General features: G+C 40.3%; 1 protein-coding gene and 1 long non-coding RNA gene across 3 annotated transcripts in view; one reads left to right on the forward strand and one right to left on the reverse strand.

The window, feature by feature from the left end:
* LOC145434144 (uncharacterized) overlaps nucleotides 1-24,020 on the forward strand; it is a 376,188-nt gene that overhangs the window by 107,640 nt on the left and 244,528 nt on the right. The gene's annotated exons all lie outside the window — the stretch shown is intronic.
* LOC145434120 (growth hormone secretagogue receptor type 1-like) lies at nucleotides 3,178-18,139 on the reverse strand. 2 transcript variants are annotated; one of them, XM_080311420.1, is made up of 9 exons: nucleotides 17,980-18,139; nucleotides 16,715-16,843; nucleotides 16,207-16,336; nucleotides 14,782-14,910; nucleotides 13,280-13,419; nucleotides 13,089-13,219; nucleotides 6,332-6,445; nucleotides 4,270-4,408; nucleotides 3,178-3,721 (listed from the first exon to the last, which is right to left on the reverse strand). In XM_080311420.1, exons 1-9 carry the CDS (start codon nucleotides 18,099-18,101, stop codon nucleotides 3,592-3,594), a joined length of 1,164 nt encoding a protein of 387 aa, XP_080167546.1. In that variant the 5' UTR covers nucleotides 18,102-18,139; the 3' UTR covers nucleotides 3,178-3,591. The 2 variants fall into 2 exon arrangements, with proteins under 2 accessions (XP_080167546.1, XP_080167545.1); XM_080311419.1 differs by having other exon boundaries at nucleotides 6,332-6,541.

Consider the following 24,020-nt stretch of genomic DNA (forward strand, 5'->3'; position numbering starts at 1 on the left):
TGTGGTATTTACTAATATCTTCGTGCCTCGTGCCATTCGAACCGTTATTAATTACGAAATTATGATGATTTCTGAAACAAAGAAAGCAGAAAATCTAATTTACGTTACTTTTTCCGCGTGTCGTAGGCTCAGACGTGCTGATTCAGTGTAGACTATGCCTGTCAGCTGTCACTACACCCGCTTTCGAACCAGACTTTTGATTATGTAATAATAATAGTGCGCAAACATTAATTCACTGCGGCTGGTGTGAGACAAAGTTACGATTAGTTGTGCTTCGTAATCAAACAAGTTTTTACAAATTCGTCGCAACGAAAAATGTTTGAAAGCCACTGTACTCAGATTTCCTATAAAATTTATTTGAATTATTCCACGTCAAAAAAGTAACAAATATGTACGATTTTCATCTGCACTCTTCCGCACTGCAATTTCTTCCATCCGTTGAAGTACTTATACCATCCCACGGATTGAAAAGCAGTACTCTCAGACATAGGCGCCAACTTACGAGGTTACGAGGTGGCGTAGCCACCTCGCGACCATATTTACGAGGTGGCGGCCACCTCGTACAAAATGCTCAAACGCCCAAGTGATTTGTGACCAGTAATTAGTAATTAGGCGAATCGATGCGACCTCGTTAGAGACGTCTTCGATTTCGATACGCGCGTGTGCCAGGCGCGTAGCCACGGGGTTTCGGGGGTCGAACTTCCCTATTTGAAACGCGAAACCTCGTCATTTTGAAATGATCATTCTAACTCTAATATTCAGTTGCGATTCAATAATTGTGTAGCAATGTTCCGCGCGGCGGATTTGCGAGAAACGTGTTGTCAATTAGCGAGAAGAATCTGTGATGATCTCCCGCTGAGATGGTCGCGAAATAGGGTAATTCATTCCAGTGCGCGTGGCAGTCGTCATTAGCCTGATTTATCGCGTCTCAATCAAGCTTGGTTCCGCTGGCTTCAACAAGTATTTAGGTACCGGATTGCTTGATTCCGCTCACATCGCAATGTCGCCCATATTAAATATTTCATCACAGTAAATATGGCCCACCATAACAGTTGAAACTACTGTTTCGATATCTAGCAGTAACCTATCATATCGTAATCTAGCAGCCCATGACGTGTCCTGCTAATCTGGAAAATCTGGCTTTTTTAACGTTACTCCTGTTTTAGCAAATCACCTTTGAAGCATGAAATATATTTTCCGCTTTTTAGAAGTAGTATTTATATTTCACTTTCAATTCCGAGTATCCTACTTTGAGTTCTAATTACTTCCCACCCTTTTGTCTGCAGAAGATACATGCTGAAGCCTAAAAGTAAGTGTAGTAATGCCTCCATTTTTCGAAAATAAAGCTACACTAAATATAAATTTTACGTTCCACAATATTTGTTATTAACGTATACTAATCCCGCAAAGTGTTGAAACCGTATCCGATACAACTTCTCCGTATTGCTCTTCGCCTAAACTTTATGCCTTATAATATGGGGTAGGGCAATATGCCATGATATTCCCTAAAACGGGGTCTTCTAGTAAACAAAGGGTTAGTATCGCATTTTGATATCAATGCTATAACTTGCATCCCATGATGCGAAGGAATGCTTATTCTGTCGAAAATTGATACCTCCTGAGATGCATCAATACGAATCAAGCTCTCTGCACCTTCCAGATAGCTCAATTTGCAGCTTTTGACAGTCCATGCGAACGAATTAAGACTGTTTTCAAAACTACTTACTTACTTGAGTAGATTTAAAGTCAGTCAATTCTACTTCTACTTCAAGTAGTTTTAGGTGGCTTATGGATGAAGTACTTCTACTCGTACTTGAGTAGATTTTTTTCACCGCTACTTCTACTTCTACTTGAGTAGCTTTCTTGACTACTTTACCTCTTCATATTGGAATATCCGTGGCTTGTCTATGTTATAAAAACTTGTAACATATGAAAAAGGAAGGATATTTCGAAATGAATACTTCGATATTAATTGCATATATTGAATATATGAATATTTCGAGCTATGCCACAATGAGACAATTTTGCATGCCATCGTGAATAATATGTTTGCGTATGTGTAATGGTAATATGTAAGTCATTAAACCATCACTGTGGCATATAATTTTCAAGTAATTTTGTAAAACTGTTGGAGTCGGAGTTCAGTGAGGAAATAGTCGGAGTTGGAGCCGGAGTCGCTGCGTTTAAAGACTTGGGAGTGGAAGTCGTAGTTGGATTAGGTATATTGAAAATGCATGGAGTCGGAGTCGAAGTTGGAGTTGGACTCCACAGCCCTGTCTTGAGTAAGTGTAAACAAGTAGATACAACCCCATTCGAGTATTATGGAAAAGTAGAGGTACTTTTTAATTTTGGGGGCTATAAAGATATGTTGAGCTTTTGATGAGGGGGCGATGAGTCAAAAAAATTTGGAAGTCACTGAATAACGCCTTCCGTGGAATCATTCCGATAACTATTCGTCAGTATAACGCAGATATTACGATTTAGGCAAAGAAATCGGGAACCTGATAAGTTCCATAGCTGCAAAACAAATGGACTGCTAGCTCGAGTCCAACCACGGTCGCATTGGCAGACGCCGAGCCCCTACTGAGTCCAATCTCGCGATGGAGGCTACAATCTCCAAGACCTGATACACCTATAGCAGCGGTATACATTGTTAACGATCAAATTGATTGGGTATAATTACAGGGGCTCACATAGTGCGCAATACTCTTCAACAGGGTTGAATAGGCGGAAGAAGCAAAACTTCTTACTGATCTTTCGTGAGCGTATTGCTCCTTTGGCACCGTCGATGTGAGCTATGTCTTGGACATCAGCGCGTCGCGCGTGGTTGTCATGTCATTTTGAATCTTCGTGTTCTGTTGCTTCCTTGGCGATATTGGCGTGAAGCATAGTTTCTGATGCAGACACGCTTGACTCGTTCAACTAAGTTAAGTTTACGCCCGAAAGATGGGCTTTCGATAGTCTTTTCTTTTGTTGATTCTATACGTCAGCGCGATTTGGTTGATTTTACGGCTCAATCTATTCGTTCTCTATCCATTTGATATAAAATTTACATTACGACAATGTTTCATTAATTATAACGGGATAAAACTGCAAAATGTTTCGCATAAGTAAATAGCCGCGCTATATTTCTAGGTCGTCATTTCAGCAATGTTGAATGCAGTATTTCGCTAACAGTTTTTCATGGACATCCGACATATAATTTTCATCATATCAATTTTCATACATCACGAAACGTTTATAGCACATGGTACTTCTGCTGTAGAAAGAAAATCATTCTAGTCTACATGAGATATGCATATATCCATCAGTCACATATACAAATGTAAACGAGTAGTAATCGACAGTTTTCAAGTCCATTATCCATCCTGCAGGACATGCGGCGACTCGACAAGTGCGCCTATACCGATAAATTCAGATAATACGATTGGGGGACACTTTCGCTGCTTTGAGGTAAATCTGGATTTCTTTGAATTGCAGATTCTACACCCATAAACCGTCACTCTCGTAGTAACAAGCACTGTTCACGAAGACTCTCAAAAGTGTAAAGAATGGAGTTTAAATAGTTGTACTTTCGATGATAAGTCATCGCTACAGAGACGCATTCGCCGTTTGCTGCGCCGAGCTGGATTGATTTGATTGTTGCGGAGACTGTCCTGTTGGTGAACACTTGCACGGTAGGCATCGCCCCAGAAACGAAAACGTCTCAGCTCTCATTTTACTGAAATAAAACGCATGCACACTATCAATTACTATAAAATAATGGCCGTCTGTCAAGCATAACAAGGGGTAATCGTGATTTGTAATCGTAATTGATATCATCGACTACAGCAATTTGGAATAATCGTAGTCGATAGCTTTTATCGGTTGTATGGTAACATGACGGTTACTGAAGTTTATTAGTTTTGCAAGTACTATTGACTATGACATAAATGGAGAGGATTAATTGGACAATGACATAAACTGAACAAAGACCTGTGCGATCTATCATATTGACGGCAGAAATACCGGATATGTGGACATGATTGCTTATTATCACATCACAGGCATTATCTGAGGTTATGAATTACGTCGCAACGAAGATTTATCCAATCGTGGTCGCGAAGTCATTGAGCTGATATGATTGAGAAAATCACCTCTTTGCCATATTTCTGGTCACTGATAAGTACCGCTAGCCCGCATAAAGAGAATGACAAGCACTAGCACTTAGCTTGGATTGAAACTTGAAAATTAGGTAATTTGCCATTGATCATATAATGTAAAACTCACCTTGACACCAAATTGTAGAAAATCGGGTTCAGGCATTCTGATAATCTCAGGAAAATGTACCCCACCATAAATAGATTCCATTCGAGAACACGCATAGCCATGGATTCTGGTGCTACATTGGTAGTGTAGACGACATGCGCTGTATAGAAAGTGCGGTATATATCGTCAGCTTATGGGGTTCGATTTTAATTGATTTCAAAGAATTTCGTTGTCTTGGAAACGTCGCCTTGTTTAAGATTGAGAATTTGTCGAGTTTAGTAACTTACATGTACGCATGCAGCAGGTGATTATGATTATGGGTTTCAATAGCGACGCTTTGAAAGTCTGCATGACATGACTCGCGACTCGGCATATAAAAATTGCAATGACACATATTGACTTGTGACTCGAGGGTAGTGACTTGATCCCAACGCTGCATTAAACACGCTCATTCAACTGCCCCTTGGCGTTTGCCCAGCCTTCCTTTATTTCGACCCAAACCAAAAGATGCGCGAATTCAATACTTTCAAATGCAGATCCTGAATTCTATTCATATCGTCCAAATATATATCCATCAGTGTTTATGGTTATTCATCCTTATTTACTATTTTTTTTAAGAGTTGGAGATTCCCAGTTTAATTACAATCTCGTTTAATAAAACTCTTAAAATGTCTTCGAATACGCTTTTTTAATCCAATTCCCCTTGCATAGCTCATTGTTCCAAGGTAGTGATTAGTAGTGCGATTTATTTCATGAGTGGGCAAACTACAGACCGTGGGCCGCATCGGCCCGCAAACCGCTTTGTGCGGCCGCCGAAACCCTCAAGAAAAATATTGCTAAAATGCGCACTAAAAATCTAATTATTGCAGCGAATTGACTATACTTTTCTTAATATATATTTCACAATAACAATGGTAAGCTAATAAAATCTTGTCAATATTTCTGACGTGTATATTTAGTTTGTTTTAAATATACATTTATATTATCTCCATATTTCCTCGGTCACGATATAGTTAAATAAAAATGCTGCCTTTTGGCTAATAATCTCTATTTCCTATTACACGACCCGCAAATGGATTCAGATGTTGAATGCGGCCAGTGAGCCAAAATGTTTGCCCATTCATGTCTACGAGGTGCCTAATCCTAGTCCCTTGGCCCAAGAGATCTATGTATGGTATTGTAATGACGTGTAATGTTAACGTGTCAACGCATAGCATGATTTAGCTAGTAAGTACGATGCTATACTCGTATTTGTTCGGCTATAGTCGCATGATTTAAAACAGGGGTCGCCAACTCAAAACTGGTTGCGGGCCACTTTTCAAATAAAATAGAGGCCGCTGGCCGCAAGAATGCAATATCGAGACAAAATAGACGACATTTTAGCAGCCAAGGTTTTTTACTTATTAACATAAGTACAACGCTATGCTGTCTAACATGGGCGACGGGTATAGTTCCAACAAAAGAAGTATTGTTTTATTTAAAGAAATACAAATTGGGTCTAGCGAGACACTGTACTAGCTGAAAGATTATCTCCCCGTGAAGCTTGATATTAAGGGGAGCACCATGGCCTACAGCTACTAGTGGTAGGCCATAGGAGCCCTAAGCCCTAAGCGTCTCGGTCTTCGCAGTTTCTCTGCATTTGCACCATGACATTATGCCCAATTGCCGATTCATATCAGCTGATTCTCTCTCGATGGAATTCTGTAGCCATATCAGCTAGTGAGGCATAATGATGTTGGATACAGGAGAAAAGCCAATTTTGAAACAGCAACAACAATACTTTAAAATGCTGAAATTGATTTACAAAATATGAAATCAGGTCGCGAGCCGCAAAATATTACCTCGCGGGCCGCGTGTTGGTGACCCCTGATTTAAAGGAATCCTGTTGTCTTCTGACTTTACTATTTCTACTAATAGTGGCGAGCGAACGCGAAATCATGCAACTCCGCCTGTTTTCTCTTACACCACGCACACAAGTCAAATCACATCTAAAATATATCAAATACAGTCACTATTCCATGCATTATATCAATATCGTTACCTACTCTCCGTCTATCGATGGAATATCATCATACTGCTGTACCTGTGTTGGGTATATATCCCATGAGGAAGGAACCCGTAATAAATCCTAACTGCAAGAATGCATTTCGCTCCTTCCTCCGTCGACGACTTTCCACCTCTTTGCTTTCGTTTTGAGCTAGAATAGTGCGAAAGGCTGAGTTATCATGGGATCTCAATTCGCTCAGGTAGTCCTTCCGTCGCCTTTTCCTCGGCCATGGAAATCGGAGGCGTGCTGGAGTATGAGAAAACGGGGCCAGTTGCGGCTAATATTTGAGTAATTAGTTAGTGTACGATGAAAAACTTTGTGTTAACTCAATGTTAGCCCAGAACAAGAGATTGGTTAAACAACTCAACAATGCGTGATATCCATTAGTTGGGGTCGACAACGTTTGTTGATCTGCCGATCGGTTTCACGTCTAACACTGAAAATTGATTGAGCTTAAGCGCTCTCTTCGCCCTGATTATTCGTATTTCCATGCTAGCGACGTCATATTTGGTGATGCGATTGTTGATATACAATGTTCTTTCCAATTCTCTACTAGTGGCTGACGATTAGGCTACCCCTGACGAGAGTTGATTGCAGCTCATATACTATTTGGTCACTAAAGCATGCAGACTGCAGAGTTGCTGTTGGTGCTGTTTCGTGATAATCATGGTGTTTGTCGACTGCTATGGTCATCTATATCAGGCCAATTTTCTTCATTTTTATTCCGTAGCTACTAGCTACCGACTTGTAGCATTGCCCACTTCTAGGCTTTTATAAGACACCGATTACACGGATATGATGGCGAGGAGGAGCCTAGATGAGCATGCAGAGTCGTGCAATAACACACAATGTTTACGAAATGGCCATCATGACATCGTCAGAAGCTCACAACGTAATTCAGAGGTGGCCACTAGGGATGGTGTGAACGTGAGGTTCGCGTTCTGTGTATGAACCTCAGACATTTAGAGGTTAACGTTCACAAACGAACCTTGATAGGTTCTGCACTGTGAACCTTTTTCAGATATTACAATTTTCACTTCATTATAACATCTTTGGTTGACATTTATTTCATTTCAACTGCGGGTTACTATATGCATGGCACTGGCAGCATAAAAATCAACACTAAACGTGCATACACCTTGACAATCTAAAAAAAAATTACTTGCTTTGTTACAAAAGTTTGATCGAATATTTAGTGACTCTATGCTGTGATCTTGACCCGCAATCACACAACATCGAGAACGAAATACGCACTACATTTAGGTAGTCAGCTAATAATGCTTGTTCAACCAATCGATAAAATTGATATCGTTGTCTGATATTTAAAAAAAATCTACCAGGCGGGGTCAATCTTGATTTTATATGTTTATTGTATCATAAAAACCAAAATCGTGCGATTAGGCTGTTGGTTACTACTATAGAACTTGCTAATGGAATAATATCGGTAGCAAGTACAGAAACCCGTTTTACACTCTTCTCAATATCAACGGCCTATAGAGACCGACCGTCAAGACGTAAGCTTGTATTCCATTGCAAGTCCTCGTCAATATTGTTGGCAATGCGACGCAAGATATTGAATTTATGGGATTCATTATGATATCATTTGATTGCCCCAATTGATACATTTGGCGACGTTCAAGACGTCAATGTGTACTTCAGCATTGTGACATTATGCCGCCCGAATCGTCGCTAGGTATCGTGTACATTAATATAGGCTATCACTTCATTGAAATGTACGTTTCGAATTAGCAACGTCATGAGGTCCACGTTCGCGTTCACACAGAACATTTCAAAAAGGTTCGTGTTCACACGAACCTGAACCTTTCAGAGGTTCACACCATCCCTAGTGGCGACGATGGGGTTCCGGAGTCGAAGTGGGAGCAGGATTTCGTCGATTTTTAATGTAGCAGGATGGGATCTGGATTTTAAATTCACTTTGAAAGGAGGATATTAGGAGGATTTGTCCACCAAAATATGAACAATTGGCTTTATTTTAGCAGGATAATTTCGGATTCGAAATTGGAAATTTACATTCACCGCCAGAACCTGGTGAATTTCGCAATCCGGTCATCTCTGCGAGGTTTACGACTCGAGCATTTACGGAAAGACGCTATCCTGACAAACGTTTGAATATCACCAAGGTTATGTGAGAGCATTCGTATGCTGATATAATATGGACGATGGTAGGTGAATTTATGTGGTAGCCAATGTTCGCTGTTCAATAGCCTACAACTATATGCATGGTACGACACGATCATTACATTCAATTCGCTTCCGGCAATCATGTCAAACACAGAATATGTATTTTACCAGTGAAATAGCAACGATGCAAGCTGTTCTGCGTACCTAATATGACGTGTAGACTTATCGTGCACTCGGCCACTTTTGGTCACTCAACCACTTGCTAAAAAACATGATATAATTAAAGTAGCCTATATGTGGAAATTTACAGTTCAAACCGCGGGGTGATCACTCTGTATTGCCGCATCCATCAATCACGGCCATGAAACGTACAGTACACGAATGTCTTTTAAGGGAACTAGCACCTCGGGCTAGTCAGACTGCTTAGCCAGACTGCTTAGAGTCAAGTGTACCTGTTTGATGCTGGTGTGATCAGACTAGATGACCTTCACGGTCTTATCGATCATTCCTATCTAATACCGAATACTGTGCAAGCATATTTTCTGTACCACCATCACTGCCGTGTGTTATGTATTTTGGTTGGATGAAAATAAAGACTCTCTCTCTCTCTCTCTCTCTCGCGAAGAGCTACCCACATCACCATGAAATTTTCGCAGCTGCTAGGTGTCGCTATGCTGTAACAAAATATCTAAAATTGTAGTTCGGCCCACATAATTTGGATTTGACAGGAGAAAGAGTGCGCCGACACACGAAACATAGTAACTCAAAATTGTGATGCCCCTTTTTCGATCTAACGTCGGTTTCAGGAAGTACTAGGACAGTCTTACATATTGCTGAATTTTGAAAGATTGAGTGCAACTCATCATCATCATCATTTTGAAATTTCAACATAGTATTTCTTTTTAAAAATTTGCTATAGGCCGATACCGATGTTTCCATGAATGCAGATATTGATGGGGCTCTGAGACGCAATGCCGTAAATCAACAATTTGCAGTAAACTAGTTTATGAATTCGATTGTAAATCGTCAATCATTTGCAATAATTGTAGTTGGTTGCTAAACATTCCAAGCCAGCATCAAATCTCGCTTTATTAGTGCATGCTAGAGCCTGACTATTTGCCTAATTGTTTTGAAAGAGTCACGATTCGACATTACATGTGTGAGAGCTTGCTTATGAATGAATTAGATTTGAATAATTTTTGACGACTTTAATTCTCTGACCGAATCAAAGTCCGAATATATATAGCTGCGATTTCTGTTACCACCCTCCATTACAACAGATGAAGTCGGTGTGGATCCTACAATATTTCGATAGTTTAGTTTGACTATCGTCAGAGAGTTTAATTTGTCTGTGTTGATTTGCGAAAATATGAGCTAGAGTGGTTCTCAACTGCCGGTCCGTGGTAAGTTTCCTGCCGGCTTGCCAAATATGTTAGAATTTGATATCTCAATTCCAAAATGCAACAAGTTGGACGATTGTTCATGTTCATGAGTTTGAGAAATTAGACATAAAACTGTAATTATATTTAGAAGTGTGGAACGTATTTTGTATGGTGTCGCAATAAAGAGTTCATGGTCTACATCGGGCGTACGTTCCAGTGGTACAAGTGTTATAAGAAATTGTTTCAAAGTAGCGTACATCTCGGTTCGGACTTGTTTTATGTGAAAGCTACAGAGATTTTTGCACAAACTTCGTTAAATTCCGACAGTGCAATTTAGCAATTTAGACCATCAGGTTAGCGGTCTTTATTAACAGGACTTCACGAGACTTGCAGAAACTTCGATAGTACCACGTAGAAATATCTTATCTCAAAAAGACAGCACTAAATGAAGTTTCCAATATTACGTTTCAGATGCATGCGTTTGTTGTAATTAAATTTAGGGTAAATTCTAGTTTTTAAAGGTTCATCGGCTCGCATCATTTATTTCGAAGTTTTGCCGGTCCGCGAGTTCAAAAAGGTTGCGAACCACGGAGCTAGATCACACACATGTACGACATTCGTACGCACACTATTGAATGCCTCGTAGAAACAGAAAGAAGAAACACGTTTGAGCGGTGTCGACATAGGTTAGTGGTATGATCCACAGATCCACAGATACACCACCAATGGATCGTGGGTTCGAGTCCGACCGAGGTCGACTCCAGAACCCCTACCTATGTGTCGGAGGTTTATCTAGGCTCCTCCTCGCCTCGTGATTCGCGTATGCGGTGTCTTATAAAAGCCTAGAAGTGGGCTGTGGTACAAGTCGGTAAATACGAAATCAAAAATAAAGAATATCGACCTGATGTAAATGACCAATGTAGTCCAAACACCATGAAGATCAAACAAACAAACAAACACGTTTGCGTGCACACTGCACAGTGCACACTGCAGACTGCCCATAGTGCACACACAGATATGCTACGCAAATGCATTTCGCCAGAATGAATTGGTTTGATCTTGGAAATTACCAGCAATACAGTCATAGGCGTTGTAAAGTTGCGCAAATATTTAGAATTCATGTCAGTATGCTGATACGTGGATGGAGTTTATTGATCATGGCTGCTGATGAAAACTTAGAGGTCATCTATATCAACAAACTATAATATATATTCGCAAATGTTTATTGAGTTATCGGTAGGGCTGGGCAAAATCGAGTACCTGAGTGATTCGATTCTGAATCACGTGAAATGCTTCGAGTCGAGTCGAGTAATCGAGTATCACCCATTATGACGTCACAACATATATAATATTTCGAATTTCAAATATGTACCTTTTATGCGACCACAGAGACTATAATTCCTGTTATCCATCACATTAAAGATACTTTAATGTTTTTTCGACCATGCCGATTTCATTGCACTTGGTGACAATGTTGTGGGATAATCATGACTTCGGAAATGTGTTATTTCTAGTTACGTTCGTAGCTTTGTACTATATGTTTGGTATGCTACGATACGGCCAATCAAGGCTCCAAGGCTTCAGCAGTGAAAATTAGTATCGAAACTATAATTCTCGTTGATAAATTAGATTCCAGTGGCGAGGAGAGTATAATTTAAGTACTCGAAAAATCGTATTTTACTACTCGACTCGAATCATTAAAATCAATACTCGATTCAGATTCGAGTACTCGAATCATTGTGCCCAGCCCTAGTTATCGGCTTTCTGCACCTCGTTTCAATAGAGAAGGCAAATTATTCACGACATCATACATTACAGGTGAATTCACCTTGTGTCGTCGAAAATGAAGACTTTTTTCTTTGATGTAAATATTTGCCGGCAACATCAATTGTTTTCCTTCTTAGAGCATCCCATGACTTATATACTTTTATCGTGACTGATTGGATTCATTTAGATATGAATTATATAATATTTAAAATATGATCGAAAGTATAAGGTTTAGGTCACAAATAAGATATTTGTGATTTGTGGAGATATGCATTCTATCTTAGTTCATCTAATAATATAATTTTGATGTTGCCCTAATTATGATCTTACAGCCTTTAAGCTATAGTTGGACATCATTACTTCTCTACGACACGGCTGAGTGTTTTCACGACATAGTTTTACGCGGCATTATAGATTTTGTGCTAAATAATATTCAGTCCGTTCAACTTCATATATTCGTGGATATCGAGGAAGATATAGTCTCTGCTGGTTGCATTCGGCTAGATGCACATAACGGCATTCATCTGTGCATCAAGCATGTGCAGTTTTAAGATATTTCTATAAATATGTGAGCCTGATTCTAGGGGCTAGCGACGCTCATTTCCATGATAAATCCTACAAATGATTGGTGGCTAATTACTTATTATCATCCAAGACCCAACCACCGTAGTGCCGCTAAATGTTCTCGTCAAGTTACGTAGGCCTATTCCCTGCAATCGCGCATGAAATCATTCGAGACAATTTTCGAGAGCGCCGAGCTTCGATTTCGATAAATTAAGATGACCTATACAATTATACGACATTAAGTCAAATTGATCCAACTACGTAGCGGAAATTCATTCCTGAAAGTGCGAATATGCCTTTCATTAGCGAATTTTAGTGAATATTCGTACGATACGGCATTTATTTTCGAGTAGCTCGTCTGGAATTCCGATACGTTGGCCGCCATGCCGGATATTCTCACGAGGTCATTTTAAAATTGCCCTGAGCGGGATTCCAAGACGCTACTAATGATTGTGCATAAGAAGTAAAGAACATTACGCTATTTCCATGTAGCATATGGTTATTTTTATTAGCACTTCAACGCCCGTGGGTTGTAGTAATAATCAATTACGATGGAAACGTAAAGCAGCATCAGCTACATGCACGCTTTAAACAGGTTTCGTACATCTCTACACAGCACTGGCTGGAAACTTTAGCTTACGAGCTAGATATGGCTCTCAGCGTAATAGAAGTTGGGAATTATCAAGTACCACGAATGAAAGTACAACGTAATCTTCTGTCTGTTTTTTTTTTAAAGAAGCATACATTCTTGGCGGAGTTGTTTGCGCGGTATACAACACATTTCATTGCGGCGTGACTTCAACCATAAACGACCGGTGCAAGCCAGGAGTAAAGCTTGGCAAAATCGAGTGCCCAAGCCTAATACTCGATTCAGATTCATAAGTTTGTTTTTTTATTTAGCGATAAATCAGTATTTTCGACAAACTAAAAGTGCTCACCTGCGCGATATTTCATGCGCCTGCGCTTTATAACGATGCCTATTACTGGGCATAGCACGACAATGGCAGCCATTGGAAAGAAAATGAATATAGGAGCAGCTACTTGGTAATACGCGACAAACTGCATCAGCCTGTCATACGGACAAGGTAATCAATGTGAATGTCGGACGATATGCTCCCTTCTAACTCACCAAGCCGGATTGAGGGAGCAGTGCGACCATGCTGCATCAGGTGTGTTGCTGTTCCGGTTCCGAACAATGTCTTCGAACATAATTGCGTACGGCATGAAGCCGCAGCCAAACGCCACCAACCATACACAGACGATGATCAACTGAAATAGTATAACGATTTCAACACATTGCATTACCTTCCTGATACCTATTTTACCTGACTGTTGAGTTCCAGCGAATTGATTCGGAAATCGTCATACTATATTTAGTGGGCATAAAGTTTCAAATCTCTAATCCAGGGTGTCAAACTCAAGCTGCGTCGCGGGCCGGATTCAGACCTTCAAATCGCTCGCTGGCCGGACCAGTCACATTATTCCAAAATGTTATCTCAAAATCCATGTCCGTGTTTTTCACTTGAATTATAGATTACTAACCTACGTAGGTTAGTGATCTATACTTGAATACTAAATTATACAGTCCATGGATCACAGGGTTCTATTCTATCAAGACCTTTATTCGCAAACAATGGAATTGGCAAAATGACGATGATAATTGATCGATTGAATACAGTTATATAATTTGCTCAAACAGTGACTTTAACGACGGTATAGGCTACGTTGCCATATTGCTATGGTGGCTTTGTTTTAGTCGTAATTGGCAATAGTCCTGTGTATGTATTGTGAGGAAGACACGAGATTTAACTGTAAACGCAGACGTTGAAATTCGGTTCAATATTATTATATCGCGATTCGTTTTTCTTTACTGGAAGCCGAGGAGCTGTTAAGTCATTAGCGAAAATGAAGTGCTATCACAGATATTTTTAATATATTTTTGTGTTACAAATATGTTCTCCATGTAGCCTGCATATATCGGCCTATAACAGGCGTTTTCACTTCTGTGAATAACTGCATTTAGCTTCATTTTTCCAGAAAACTTTGAGCTCAGTGTGTCCTTTAACCCTTCTCGGAATTAGGTGTCAATGGCAGCGACTTGGTGCTGATGGTCATTACAGAGAAACCATAAAGCCATTGTCCGATGATTATAATGTGGCCTATGTACATTGTACATTGTACATAATCAACATTTCTGTCTTGAGGGATAATTTATTGAAAGTTATCTCAGCATTTGTCGGAAATGTGCTGGATAATACAACCATTTTCAGAATGGTTTCGCGGGCCGGATGAAATAGTTTGGCGGTCCGGATGCGGCCCGTGAGCGGAACGTTTGACACCCCTGCTCTAATCGGTGACCGAGTTTACCTGGTGAGTATAACATCAAACATCAATAATTACGATAATATTTGTGTCTAAAACAGAGTGGTGATTATCATCGGCTGTTTCTGCATCAGACCTCGGTCGGTGGTTTTCTCAATCCTACTAATACGACATCGAATATGAACCCGTACCAACTAGCCTACATCTGTCTAATTCGTTACTTACGACGCAATGACGAGGATTCATGTTACTACTGATGTCATAATGAGATGTGGAGTTTGTAAATCTCCCCTTTCGTAATGAGCTTACCCGAACTTGAAGAAGCGATACTTTTTTGAATGCTATCGGCCATTGAATGGACAGGAGTCGGAATATTGCAAAGAGAAGAATGTGTATAGTTGTTACATACGTTGTCCAGGCATCGACAGCAAAGGAAGCCTTTGAAAGAGAAAGAATATTACATATTAAGAAGTATAAATTTTATTAGTTATAGCTATCCTTGGTGCGGCTACATGGAGTTGTCATAGACCCCGTGATTGGTCAAACTGTCGTGTTTAGACGCTGCGCGAGATTAGACTCTTCTACCACATACCACGCTCATGTGAGCTATAATGGTAGCATGAAAATTGACGCAGCAGGCGCATAGTTTCGTCAGCTACTACATGTGACTAGATGTAGCAATATCCGAGCATCCGAATAACAAATGTGGTCACGTGGTTTAGAGACATATTCGACAATTTTAACAATCTCTGTTTGAACATAACGTGTGCTGGAATGATCAGTTCGATTTAAAGATGAAGAGTCTTAGATTTTCACGAATTTGGGAGTTGTTCCGGTGCCACAACGTGATGGCCGTTAACTAGGTTTCGCTATTTTTGCTGTAAAATTTGATGAGTTGACTAAAAGGTCATCACTTTCGTTCGACTCCCAATTTACACACCTTTTACTTAATTTTAGTGGTGTTGACTAAAAAAAGGTCGTCACTTCCGATCAAACCACGAATTTCCCGTTCAAACGTCCGTATTAGCTATTTAGCGTCATTTATGCCCATTTTAACTCGGATCTGTCCATTATCTTAGCTGTAAAAGATGTAAAGGATGACATTTAGACGTCCTCGGAGGACATTTTCCAAAAACTGAAAAAGGAGGACAAATCATCCGCATGGTAACCCTACCGTTGACACTCGCATTTTCTACGTCGTAAAAAAATCGGAAATTTGACAGCCCTCGTTAACTTGTACTCGCAGAAAAAAAGTTCCGTGTAGAGCTTTTCTTAAAACTGAGAATGTGCCTCCACGAATAGCTTAGTCGAAAAAGTAGCGATCCCACGCCACGAGCGCGCGGATGTAAAGTATCGTGCTTGGTTTGTCACAATAAATCTTTATTGCAAGGATGCTATTAAGATAAGATCAGTTTACCTCACCTAATAGATTTTGCTCGGTAAAATGCGTATTTGTGAAAACATGGTATCTGGTATAAATCGTAAAAAGGCATGGAGGCCTGCATGCCTTCACCTAACGCCAACCTAAATTATATCAGAAATGGCCCATATAATGTGCAGTAATTGATCAACCACATATAATGAACAGAATGCTACGCAAGCGCGAAAGGCATATTAGATCGATTCGGAACGCGACGGCCTCGACTATTGAGGCTTACTTTACTCTATCTATTCGCCCGTGATTTGACAAGGATTCTGTATAGTTCAGTGAAAATGAAAAACTGGGTGTCATACCTTACATAAAAACTTTGGCCAAGCCCAATAATCGAACCCCCACGTCTGTCTATAAAGAGGAAGTATGCTGAATGCGGCAGACAGCATATCTGATATGCAAAGACTGATGAGCAAATGGTTGAATATGGACCTGGAAATTTTACGCAGTGTTAGGAGTTGAGGAATCATCATAATACAAATATGTGTAAGCGGTGTCTTTATAAAGTCGTAGAACGAGACTGGACAGTGCTAAAAAGTTGGGAATGATGAAACAGAATATCAACCTGGTGTAAAATGACCAATGTAGTCGAATCAGCATGAATAATACTGCAACAACAGCATCATCAACAACAACAACAACATGTGCTCCCAGTTCCCACACGATCATATACACTGGAGTCCTTGCAGTAGGTAAAAAGATGGTGGTCTCTCAGTTCAACAAATTCTTAGCATAAAATTTTAGACCTGCGTTCCACCAGATGTGCGATTTCGACACAGTAATACGGTTGAAATTAAATAAGCTCCCCACTTCAACGTCTTTGACTTTGATATGACGATCATTGTGATGAGATTCGCCACCAGTCCGAACACTGCCATTGGTATCAGCATAACGGCAGAAAATACGACGGCACCATACGTAAAGGGTGGTTCCAGGTTGCTACAAAAATGAAAAGAAGGAAGCTCAGTCACGAAAGTTGTGAATTGTGCTGGAAAGCTTCGGGAAACGTCTAATAATACGTCACATGAGCTGCGGTTACAGTAGAACAGGCACTGGTCTACGATGTAAATCTATAGATGTATTTTCAGTACAATTCCATTCAAAGTTTCAGGAAACACTTCCCGCAAAATATTCACTCAATACATAAAATGTGGAACATGACTACTCACCACCCTCAACTCTTCTGGTAAATCTGATTACTTGGGCTAAGAGGGGATAAAAGATTTATAGCAATGTATATGCAATTACCAATTTTATTGAGTGATTTCAATCATACGTAAAAATAATTGCCACGCCCGCGCCCAGTAACTCACTGATCACTGAGTAAAAGAACTCGTGCTCACAAGTAGTTCTGGAAACGTTCACCCCTATGGGGGGCAAACCTTCCAGTAGTGTATTCGGGCATCGCTCAATATGATGTCGCAACAGTGTAAATGATGTAGAAAGTTCAAATATGTATGTTTTTGCGACCACAAAGAATATAATGCCAAGTGTACATCACATTGTACATTATCTGGTATTTTTTCGGCCATATCTATTTTATTGCACTTTGCGACAATGTTATGGGTTGGCCACTACTTCACGGAAATATCATTTCCACTAAAGCGCGTAGCTTAGCACTACATGTTTCCTAAGCTGCGATACGATCAATCGAGGTCTACAGCCCTCCATAGTGGAAACAGTATTGAAACTATAATTCTCGTTGATAATTCAACTATTATTGGCAAGGAACATACAATTTCTTACTACGTGATCTTTGTGCAAGTTATTGTTTCGAGCCATTCCGAAATTCTGCACCCTGAATGGCTGCTTTCTAAATACAACTAAAAGGCGAAGAAGTGTATATTCTCACCCGTAGTACAGGAACCCAGAACCTACACCATGATATGAATAAAGCACAACATTTTATTCCAAATGAAGCTTGGAGGTAGACACGTATAGGAAGGTAAGCAATCAAGATTTATAACCGCGATATAAATCTTATATAGGTTCTGTTTTCGTGCACCACCATTTGGGTGTGAATACGCACTCTTTTCGCTAGGAGCGCAGAAGCACAGGACGGAAACTTCACTTACGGATTTCCTGTCGTTGTGAAGGCATTCGTGGAACGGTCAGTAGAATCGGTATAAGAAGAGTTGATTGGAGTCGCACTTTCCAGAATATGCCTGCTCCCGTTTGACGAAATCAAGCCGTCCATCGTAAACGAAATACTTTATTTTTGAGTTAAAAACTGCACAGGTGATTTGAAATCTATTACGATGCTTACAGCATTTTCTAACAAACATAATCGTTATCGATTCCTCTTTAAAAAATCAATGGTATAATCGTAATCGTACTCGATCATTTTCCAAATATATTGATTATATTGATGCTTTATAAATGGACGATTACCAATTTTTAAGTTCACAGTGACTATGCCATAAGCAGGATAGACTGAACAAGAGAGATAGTGCGACACATCTAGCTACGACCGGGAAAACGTCACAAATGTTTACCAGGGCCAGTTATTTTCATCAATTGTGTTATAACGTATTAACCACTAGTATGTGAGTTGTTAGCAGATATATTTGACGTGCTTCAGTTCGGAAATTGAACTGAACTGAGCTTGAATCTAACTGGACTAGAATTCTTTGCCACTGCTAATTGTCACTCGCATGCCCGCGAATAAGCGACCCATTGCACCTAGTTACACGGTCCTAGATGAACCGGTAAAACAAATAACCGACACGGGGAGTCCTAAACTTTCTTATACTAATTGTCAGTTCCCTGAATATTGTGGGCGTCTCCATACCTGCGACTTGGTCCTAGCAAAAGCACAATCTATCGTCTATGATATAATACGGTACTAAAAATATTTGACTGTATATTATTTTCCAAATCTGCATATATAGTGAGATTAATCCGATGCAAGTCGTTTACTTGCCCATTAGAAGGTTCGATTCATTTTCACAATACGTTTCCGTGCATAATAGGGCAATGTAACTGTGTAACTAGTTTAAGCGGCTGTCCCTTCCAACTGAATGTAGTGGAAATTATTGCTATCGCTGACAACAACTAGAACATGGAAGTCATGTTTCAAGAGTCGGCTTTGATAGGCTCATAGTCAATATAGACAATGTACAGCATCGATATACTTCAGAAAACCGCACAAGCTTGCAAAACATCCCCCTGGACGAGTCCGAACAAAGCATCAGAGTTTCGAAGCGGGAAAATCCCATCGTGAACGGCAAATGGTTATTTTTTCTATTGTATCTATCAACTGCGCTCATTGCTTTATTAACGGTTCATTTTATATCAGTAACAGAACTTCTCTTGCTGACAACCTTAACATCACGTAATAACACAGTATTCCAATTTACTTTCACACTGTCATCAGAACTAGCGTTTCTTACTTACCAGGAAAGCAAATCCGGAATCAATGTCCGTCCGCATTCCTAATTACTCCTAATCCCGTGCGTTTTATTCTTACACAAGCATCAGTGATGGCGGTCATTAAATCTCCGCCGTGTCACTATTATGGGGAATTAAGCGACTCTTTTTACGTTGATGAGCCCGCTTTTGTGACAGAAGCGTCTCGCTAATAAAATTTTCTCGACGCTACTAAACCGCAATAGATACCTTCTATACCGTAAATACGTTATCTCCGCGGGAATTGCAATCAGCTGCGAATATGTATAAGCTATAACTGCTATACATTTCGTCGGATGATATTTAATTAGATGGAAATCTTCCGTCAAAATCTATTAAATGACCGACTTAACGCTACAAAGACATTTTGGAGCGTAGTTATTTATATGGCGCCGTACGTTAGGATTCCTAGGCTATTCGTTCTGCAGTCTGTTGCGTTACATACATTCGAAATATAAATTTTATCTCCGTACAGATTTGTCCCTGAATGATGTAAAAAGCTTTAAAATAAACAATAAACATACAGGCCAGTGGTTCTTAACATTTTTCTCCTCCAGCGCCCTTTTCCCAAGATTGCCTGGATCCGGCTCCCACTCTATTCAAGCACTGTAGTAAAATCCAATGGGTAAGAGGACGAAGTCCGGTCAGTCTTGTCAGGTTGGGACTTAAATATTGGAAATGTTTCGCGCATGAATCGTGCGCGAGGACATCTCGACATATATAACAATTAGGGCTGGGCACAATGATTCGAGTACTCGAATCTGAATCGAGTATTGATTTTAATGATTCGAGTCGAATAGTAAAATACGATTTTTCGAGTACTTAAATTATACTCTCCTCGCCACTGGAATCTAATTTATCAACGAGAATTATAGTTTCGATACTAATTTTCACTGCTGAAGCCTTGGAGCCTTGATTGGCCGTATCGTAGCATACCAAACATATAGTACAAAGCTACGAACGTAACTAGAAATAACACATTTCCGAAGTCATGATTATCCCACAACATTGTCACCAAGTGCAATGAAATCGGCATGGTCGAAAAAACATTAAAGTATCTTTAATGTGATGGATAACAGGAATTATAGTCTCTGTGGTCGCATAAAAGGTACATATTTGAAATTCGAAATATTATATTATGTTGTGACGTCATAATGGGTGATACTCGATTACTCGACTCGACTCGAAGCATTTCACGTGATTCAGAATCGAATCACTCAGGTACTCGATTTTGCCCAGCCCTAATAACAATAACGATATAACAATTGTATGCATAGGCGCCGACTTTTATTTTTTTACGAGGTGGCGGATTTTTGTGACGTCATAATTGTTCCATATCGATGACTTCATCGTGGCACGAGAACGCACTTTACTGCATGCCGCTGGTGTACGTGCAGAGTTTAACCATTCCCGTGACGTTTTAATATCGGCCCTGCACTCATTAATATCAATCCATGCAGTCGAATTATTAAATGAAATCCTAAAACGGTACGATCATTTGAAGTGTAACGGCGACCTGCGCTACCATTCCGTCCGACGGAATCTTCAGTTGCATCAATGTTATTCACGCGCAATGCCCCGTGTGAGTAACGAAATAGACTACGCACTGGCCTTGCAAGTAACACGCGAGAACTCTCGAATACTTCCAGCAGACAATAATGATGATTACAAACGCGAAATCGCGCAGCCAATCAGTAATTGTCTCCTACGGTTTCTTGCTTCGCGTTGAGCAACTCGCATCGCGGCAATTGCTTGATGATTAAAACATTGGAGCATTTCCCGATTTAAGTTCGCGAAGCATTTCGGGAGTACATCGGCCAATTCGTAAATTCAATCTGCATGTCGACGGCCGCCAACGCATACTAATTGAATTACGTGTTGAAGGCCGCACAAACTTCCTTCTACGGCCGCGGGTTGGCCACTTCCGGCCGCATTCCGCGATCTTACCAATAGAGATTAGAGATCCACTGTCTATTTAATGCCTAATAGTTTAATATTCGATAATGTTGTTCTGGATACGAGTACATCCAGCAATCAAGTTTATCGGAATGTAGAAGGTTCCCTGTTCAAACGAATTCGTATAAAATCAGAATTTGTGCCACCCATAATCTTGTGATGCATCACGTTAATAATGAAAGGAACACTGAAAAAGGACATTGAGCGAATTTCGGAGTACGAATGTATCAAGTAGATAACAAGAAATATGGATGATGGCAAATGAGAAAGCGTCCATTTTAATCCGTATCGCCACGAATCGGTTTTGAGTCTGACATCGTATTGAGTAGCTTTGGTGGCAACAATTGTTTTCTTATTATATCTGTGTTTTCTCATTATATCGGTATTTAAGCTGTATTGCTGCATTTCCCGATTAATGCCACTGGCAAAGCATTGTTATAGAAAGGAATCTGCGCAGAAATGAATTCCAATTTGCAGGCACACACCAACACACCCTCCAATTTCGCGCTCCGATTACCTATCACGAAGCTAGCTAGCTCATGAATGGTTTTGTAAACGAATATGAGCGCACATAATTTAGATGTCAGAAAAGCAGAAAGTATATTTGGGCGCCCCATCTGGTCGGGAGAGGAGATCTAGGATGGTGCTTCTCAGCACACGCTAGTCGCGTGGCCAGTCGAAAAATTACGGGAATTCGGATTTTTATTTCAAATTTACCAATATATCATCAATTCAATTCGGGTCAAGTACATGTGTAAATAGTGATCATATAATCTCTCCGTATCGACGATTTTAGGCGTATGATAAGCTTGCCGAAGAGTCCGGGAATGCTGTCAATTAGCGAGTCCCTGATCTCTGGTGAACAATTAAATACGCGCGCGTATTACGCAGTCTCGGCTACAGTTTTCGCAAATCAAAATGTGCGAACTTGATGGCACCGATTTCAAACCTTTGTCGTATTTCAGAACTCGAGACATGATACGCTTCTTCTGATCGTTACGTTCAAGTATTAGCGGGAATCAATTTCGCACGTTAAAGTCTGTTTGCAGCGATTCGATGTTATGCAGTTTCGCGATGTCGCTTTTTAATCAATATGACATAAAACAATCACTAATTAGCGTTAACTCGACCGCATTGTCGCCAAACCAGCGAGAGATAGGAGCCAAAGCATGCTAGGCCCGAGACGCGATAGTCAGACCATAGGCCAGCACCAGCATTCAGCAATGATCTTTTCCACTCCAGGCATATTGCAGATGCTATTGTGTGAGCCAGGGATGATATCGTGCACACCAGGCCGAAGCCATTAATGCAGATGCGATTGCGCGGTTAAGCGATGATATAGTGTGAACTGGGCCTACTGCAGATGCGATTGTTGAAGCCTGCGGAACCAGGCTTGATGGAGACGCGATAAATCAGGCTAGCGTCGATTGCCAAGCGTACGGAAATGAATGACCTAATTTCGCGACGATCTCAGCGGGAGATAATGACAGATTATTCTCGCTAATTGACAACACGTTTCTCGCAAACCCGCCGCGCGGAACACTGATTACAAAATTATTGAATCGCAACTGAATATTAGAGTTAGAATGATCATTTCAAAATGACGGGGTTTCGCGTTTTAAATAGGTAAGTTCGACCCCCGAAACCCTCGTGGCTACGCGCCTGGCACACGCGCGCGTATCAAAATCGAAGACGTCTCCAACGCGGTCGCATCGATTCGCCTGATTACTAATTACTGGTCACAAATCACTTGGGCGTTTGAGCATTTTGTACGAGATGGCCGCCACCTCGTAAATATGGTCTGGGCTAGGGCTGGGCACAATGATTCGAGTACTCGAATCTGAATCGAGTATTAATGTTAATGATTCGAGTCGAGTAGTAAAAGACGATTTTTTCGAGTACTGAAATTATACGCTCCTCGCAACTGAAAGTTAATTTAGTAACGAATACTATAGTTTTTATACTATGTTTCACTGAGGAAGCCTTGAAACCTTGATGTGCCGTGTTGCAGCATAAGAGACACTGTACAAAGTTACGATTGTTACTGGAAATAACACATTTCCGAAGTCATGATCATCCCAAAACATTGTCAAATAAGTGCAATGAAATCGGTATGGTTGAAAAAATACCAAATTATCTTTAGCGTGACAGATAGCAGGCATTATGTTCTTTGTGGTGGCATAAAACGTACATATTTGAACTTTGGCATGATACATTATGTTGTGACGTCATAATGAGTGATACTCGATTACTCGACTCGACTCGAAGCGTAAAACGTGATTCAGAATCGAATCACCCAGGTACTCGATTTTGCCCAGCCCTACTCGTAACCTCGTAAGTCGGCGCCTATGATTGTATGTACTATATACGGGATCGAATCAAAATTGTTGTAACAACCATCGGGTACTGGCTCACAACATCTGGGTCGGGCCCGATGTACACAACCCTAATTCACCTCCGCGATTGGCAAAGCGGGAAGTTAATTGTATTGAGTTTAACATGAATCCAAATCTCATACAAGGCTGTGGGTCACAACTGTAAGCAGTATCATCCTTATTGATACGTTGAAGAAATATTCTGCCGATTTAATTTTATAGCTGTCAAATACATGAATATTTATTTATTCATTTTGGCGAAAAAACATCAAAGAATCTTTATTGTACAAAGGGCTCTCACTCTCAAAAGTGGCACAGTTAGGGTTGTGTTTAAAACAAAATTCAATTTGAAACAAACATGCTTAAAACAAGGCCCT

The sequence above is a fragment of the Botryllus schlosseri genome, chromosome 2, assembly GCF_051294905.1.
Source record: "Botryllus schlosseri isolate E-star chromosome 2, Bs_hap1, whole genome shotgun sequence".
Lineage (NCBI taxonomy): Eukaryota > Metazoa > Chordata > Ascidiacea > Stolidobranchia > Styelidae > Botryllus > Botryllus schlosseri.